Source organism: Scomber scombrus, chromosome 14 (assembly GCF_963691925.1).
Source record: "Scomber scombrus chromosome 14, fScoSco1.1, whole genome shotgun sequence".
Taxonomy (NCBI): Eukaryota; Metazoa; Chordata; class Actinopteri; order Scombriformes; family Scombridae; genus Scomber; species Scomber scombrus.
Window position 1 is genome coordinate 19776273 of NC_084983.1, and position 5874 is coordinate 19782146.

Consider the following 5874-nt stretch of genomic DNA (forward strand, 5'->3'; position numbering starts at 1 on the left):
CATACATACAACATACAATCATATCTTTTAACATTGACATTAAGTTTAGGTGAGTCTACACCTGCTCTCAAAATACTTAATTATGTAGAGAGTAATTTGGAAGTCTAATTGTGCAAAGAGAAGGAAAAACAATAAAAGAATTGTTAGTCATAATTAAGATAAAATAAAATAAATGAAACTAGTCACAGTGAGTCAAAATTATGAGAAATTTGACTCAGTATCTCATTTATTTTATAGTAGTTATTTCTTTTTTGATAAAGTACCAAAAACACAGAGGGTGGGGAAAAAAGTACAATATTTTGCAATCTAATATAACAGCCCATATAAATATACATGAATTTAAGTGAGTTTATTTTATTTTAATAATAATTCTTGATAAAACAGGAATTAGAAGAAAGAAAAGCTAAGAAACCAAACTAAGAATTGATTCATTATTAATTTATTATTGCACATGTTATTCTCCACATATGCTAAATTGTATGTTTGTTTCTAAAATGATTTCACATTTCTGTTACAATTTCAATTAATTTGAAATGAATTAATCAGAAGCGTACCAATTGAACACTGCATACTTGCATAGTTCTTTTGGTATTAAAGATAATACAAAAGAAGCGATGAAAGTGAGTTATTAGTTATTATGAGCCTCGGCTCGCCTTGTTTTTTTTTGCGTTTCCACTAGGGATAGTACCTGGTACCTGGCTTTTTTATGGCGCTTTTCCACTACACAGTTTCAGCACGACTCACGGTTCCTTTTCCATTACAAAAAAGTACCTACTCAACGTGGGCGGGGTCGTCATAGCACGGCTCCGCGAAACTGCCGTGACTTCGTTGTATACGCGACACAAAACACATAAACAATGGAGGACATTGAGGCAGTGGTGTACTTGCTGCTGTATGTGGCTTTTTGTCTCACACAAAGCAAGAAAATTGAGCCGTATGGCTGTAACTATGGTTGTAACGCTGCTGCCGGTATTTAAAAATGCCGGGTTTGATTCTTGTGTGGGACGGCTCATGACTCTTCCAGCGACAACTACCAATGAGCGGCCAGCAGTGTGTCGACGTCACATTTTAGTACCGGCTTGGCTCGCTTGGAACCTCACCAGAGCAGGTACTAAAAAAGGACCAGGTACCAGGTACTTTCCCTAGTGGAAACGCAAAAAGAACCGAGGCGAGTCGAGGCGAGTCGAGGCGAGTCGTGCTGGAACGGTGTAGTGGAAAAGCGCCATTAGTACCTGCTCTGGTGAGGTTCCAAGCGAGCCGAGCCGATACTAAATGTGACGTCAACAGACTGCCGGCCACTGATTGGTCAGAAGAGTTGTCGCTGGAAGAGTCATGAGCCGTCCCACACAAGCATCAAACCCAGCATTTTTAAATACCGGCAACAGCGTTAGAGCTATACGGCTCAATTTTCTTGCTTTGTGTATGACACAAAGCCACAAACAGCAGCATGTCCTCCATTGTTTATGTGTTTTGTGTCGCGTATAAAACGAAGTCACTGCAGTTTCGCAGAGCCGTGCTATGACGACCCCGCCCACGTTGAGTAGGTACTTTTTTGTAATGGAAACTGGAAACTGGAACTGTGTAGTGGAAAAGCGCCATATGTCAGCCTTTAATAGAGGTATGAGTGTCTTAATTTTCATAAGCAAGCTTGTAAAGCAATACAAGGCAACTTAACAGAGGTAGAGAAAAGATGAATATTTACTGCCAAACTGCTTGAGCATCAGTCTCAAACAATGCAACATGATGATGTGGAGTTAATTTATGGCATTGGGGTATTCTGTGGTGTTTTTGTAATTTTGTCCACCTTCTGTTTGGGTGGGTGACAGGACCAGTAAGGTGAGGGAGACTGCAGATCATTGGTCTGATCCCCTGTGACCCCACATGACCCCAAAATGTACTAAAAGTAGTTGTCTCATTGTATAGAGTGTGGCTCCCTCTGGTGGATGTCTAATGTTCAATATTAATATTTAAGGTGAAAAAAAGTCAATATTAAACATTGACTAAACCTTAAAAAGTAATACAAATGTAACCTTCATATTTCATCTGTCCTACCACATCATTTATGTCACCACCTCTCAGATTTGTCTTGTGATACTTATGAGGTGCCTGACTAAACTACTTCACTGCATATAAAGTCGTTAAAACTAGTTCACTTCAACCACTTAACCTACTTTGGTAATATGCTGCTTGCTTTCAGTACATTAATTTCTAAAAAAAAAGAAAGAAAAAGATCTGTGCTTGTAAAGTTAAGGCTCTGAACACATTTTCCACCACGGCATAGAAGAAACAGCACACTCCAGTCATTGTACAGTTAATAATTTTATTGACAGTAAATCAATAATATAAAAAGCCATCAAACGAGTTATAAAATATATATATTTTGACAGTAAATGCAGCACATACAGTACACTGTAAAGTGTAAACAAAGCAAAAATAGAACTAATAAACTATATTTCTATGCAATAATGTCATTTAAAATTGCTATTTGCCAGTGTGATCAATGATAACATAAGATATACATATATATATATATTTATTTTTTTTAATACAAAAATGACATGATGTTGGCATGATTATCAAACGTAATAAAATTAAACATCCAAGTATGAAACAAAATGTTGATGTTAAGAGAGAGACTAAACACTAAAGACAGGTCTAGAACAGTTAAAATAGCAGTTTTTTGGGAAAAGGTGGGTTATGGGAAATACAGAACAAAGGACTTTAATTACCATAAACTGAAAACTTGTTTTCACAAATTTCTTGTGCCAAGAGCTTTGATGATCTTAGCTAACCTCAGTATGACTAGTACACACTTATTGCTTAAATTTTTCAGTCAACTGAATTTCTCAAATAGTTTCAGTTCTTTCACCATGTTAGTAGTAACATCTGAAGCAGGTTGAGGTTTATTGAAATATGCAACAACCTTGGTTGAGATGATGAGCAGAGCAGAGAGGTCATGTGTTCTTGGCACTGACCAAGATGATTTGGATTTTTCTTCTCTTCATCTCTCTGGACATCTGACACCAGACGCAGGATGTACAGCAGGTCGCGCACACACAGTCGTTACACATGGTGCCCTGCAGACGAAATACAGTGACATTGTCAGGTCAGCAGGTGATCTCCGTCTGATTTCAGTCAAGGTTCTGCACTTCCTTCCCTCAAAGACGTAATTCTCAAATTTAATATATCATAAATAAAACATGAAAATGTTCCTACTGCGACCAACAAGGTTACATAACTTCTTCTTTTTTTAAATTAGCTGTGTTGTATGTTATTTATCGATAAGACTTTACTGTACAAATTGCCTCATTAGTTCTGCATTCTGGTCACATGTTAATACAGAACTTACAATGTCAGATCAACTACATTTTTAGCATCAGTTGTACACATTCAAACTTAGAAATCAAGAACTGGTTTCAAATATTATGCTTTCTATTATGCAAAATCTCTCAACTCACTTAAAGAGTTAAAGAAAAACTTGTGATTTGACTTCTTGATGTGAATTTAATGTCTGTTCATGCTTTAACTGTACATATTTATTCTTGTACACAGGTCTCTCTTGAGATCATAAAAAAAGAAAGGGTTAAATAAAAACCTTAAAAATAAAACAATGAAAATCACTTTTCAATTAGATTAAATAGTACATGATATGGAAGGTTTTCTGTGTGTGTGTGTGTGTGTGTGTGTGTGTGTGTGTGTGTGTGTGTGTGTGTGTGTGTGTGTGTGTGTGTGTGTGTGTGTGTGTGTGTGTGTGTGTGTGTGTGTGAAATGCAGGAGTGAATTCATTAGATTTAAAGCTAGATTACCTGCTCTCTCATGATTTTTACTTTCAAAAAATCACTCAGAGTATATACATCTTTTTGCAGCCCAGCAGTCATTAATTATGTAGGAAAATGTCTGTAAGACCATTGCCACTATACCATCACCTTTTATTAAGTTTGTTGAGTCTTCCTCCCTATATTCTTTTTAAGATCTTTGACTTAAAGGTTGCTGATGGAATTAAATTTACAAACTGTTCAAATGACTTACACAGGTCCTGTTAAGTATGTAAGGTCAAAAAAGCAACGTTCTTAATCATTTCAACACAATTTAAAAATAAACATAATAGTTATATAATGAAAAGTGGCGATGGATTTATCCTAAAATGGATCACCTGTACAGGTTTAACAACAGAGTCTGATTACACAAAACAGGGCACAAATTATTTATTTAAAATTTTGAGGTGATGTACACTGTACACTGAAGGCATGACGTTAAAAAAAAAATAAGATTTAGGATTTAAAGCTACCCGAGCTCAAGGTTTTCTACCTGCCAAGTGAAAAAGCAAAATAAACTATATCACAGAATTGTGTCCTTACTTTGATGCCATAGCGCTCCCGCATGGAGACCCTCATGGACATGGTGATTGGTGGGATGACGCCCATGAAGATTTCCAGCAAGGGGAGACAGAGACACTGCCCGTAGGCTTTGGTGGTTCTACAGGCGAAGCAGGGGCAGCACCAGAAAGCAAAACAACCTTAACAAGGAAACAAAAGCAAAAAATAAACATACCAATACTGAGAAAAGACACACCTACAAACACTTAGAGAGACACACTCATGACTGTTTACGATGCAAATGAACATATGACAAAGCGAAAAGTAATCTTTCTGCCATTTAAGACTTTCCATCACATGATTCAAGAAATGTTTGTGCTATGCTGTTAACTCTGACCTCTGAAATCTTTACCAGGCTACAGTTTCTTGCAACAGCATCGATTTATTGTATTGGTGTTTAGTCTGTATTATTATAATTCTGTTTAATATTTAAAAGTTTATTTGATGTTCAAGTAAGAGCTGCAATGATTAGTTGATCAATTGATTGACAGAACATTAATTGCCAATCAAATCATTTTGAGTAATTTTTAAAGAAAAACATTTAAAAATTCTCTGATTCTATCTCCTCAAACATGAATGTTTTCCAGTATATTGTGTATTCTATGACAGTAAAAAATAACTTTGGGTTATGGACTGTTGTTCAGGACCAAAGAAGACATTTAAAGACATCACCTGACTTTAGTTAACAGTGATCATAATTTTGCCCCATTTTCTGACATTTTATAGACCAAACAACTAACTGAAACCCTGTTTTAAATTTATCACATACATTAAAACCAAAGAATCAAAGACATGGACTGAAAGTGAGCTAACACTGTACTTTTGTCGCAAAGTTACAGCATGACTATCTGGGCTAAACAGATACAAATCTACTAAGACTTGATCAAAGTTTAGTTGAATCGCTCAGTTTCTCATCCACTAGTTTTTCAATTAGACAGCTTTATTAACCCCGGATAGGGAAACTCATTTGCCTCAAATCAAATCATACAGACAGCAAACAATATACAGATTGCATTGGGGTGTGAGTAATAATCAAACAGTGAAGCACAGACACTTACACTCGGGTACGTCGTCGCAGCAGTCACATATACCAGATGCCCACTCGTCAGACTCTCGGACCTCCATCACTGGCCTCGGCTGGTTGATGACCATCTTGGAAGTCATGATGGCTTCTAAAGGAGGAACCAGAATGTAGCTTTAATGTTAGACATGTTGAATTAATGTCACCTGTATAAGAGACATGCATACACAAAACACCTACAATGTATTGCTGCCAGTTGGTAATATCTGTGCCACAACATGGAGACAAAAAGTGACAAAATATTTACTGAATTTCATCATTTAAGTGAGTTAAACTGTGGAAAGTAATTAATTGCATATACATTATTTTGTATTCTATTTTACAAACAAAAATAAATATATATCTTAGAAATGTCCCCTTCTATATAAAGTATTAGGTGTTAGTAATACTGACCATTAAAAAAAAAGTTAGATGACT

At 36.1% G+C, this 5874-nt stretch overlaps 1 protein-coding gene across 1 annotated transcript; it reads right to left on the reverse strand.

Annotated features, from left to right (window-relative positions):
- Positions 1–2954: 2954 nt before the first annotated feature.
- On the reverse strand, positions 2955–5540 carry LOC133994462 (cornifelin homolog B-like). The gene is made up of 3 exons (XM_062433717.1): positions 5435–5540; positions 4359–4516; positions 2955–3077 (listed from the first exon to the last, which is right to left on the reverse strand). Exons 1-3 carry the CDS (start codon positions 5538–5540, stop codon positions 2955–2957), a joined length of 387 nt encoding a protein of 128 aa, XP_062289701.1.
- Positions 5541–5874: the final 334 nt, after the last annotated feature.

Excerpts from the sequence above, each read along its gene's own strand:
- LOC133994462 (XM_062433717.1), bottom strand. The coding sequence starts at position 5,540 with ATGACTTCCAAGATGGTCATCAACCAGCCGAGGCCAGTGATGGAGGTC. Across the intron at positions 4,517-5,434 it reads CTGCGACGACGTACCCGAGT|GTTGTTTTGCTTTCTGGTGC; the intron begins GTAAGTGTCTGT and ends TTCCTTGTTAAG. Across the intron at positions 3,078-4,358 it reads GGGAGCGCTATGGCATCAAA|GGCACCATGTGTAACGACTG; the intron begins GTAAGGACACAA and ends TTTCGTCTGCAG.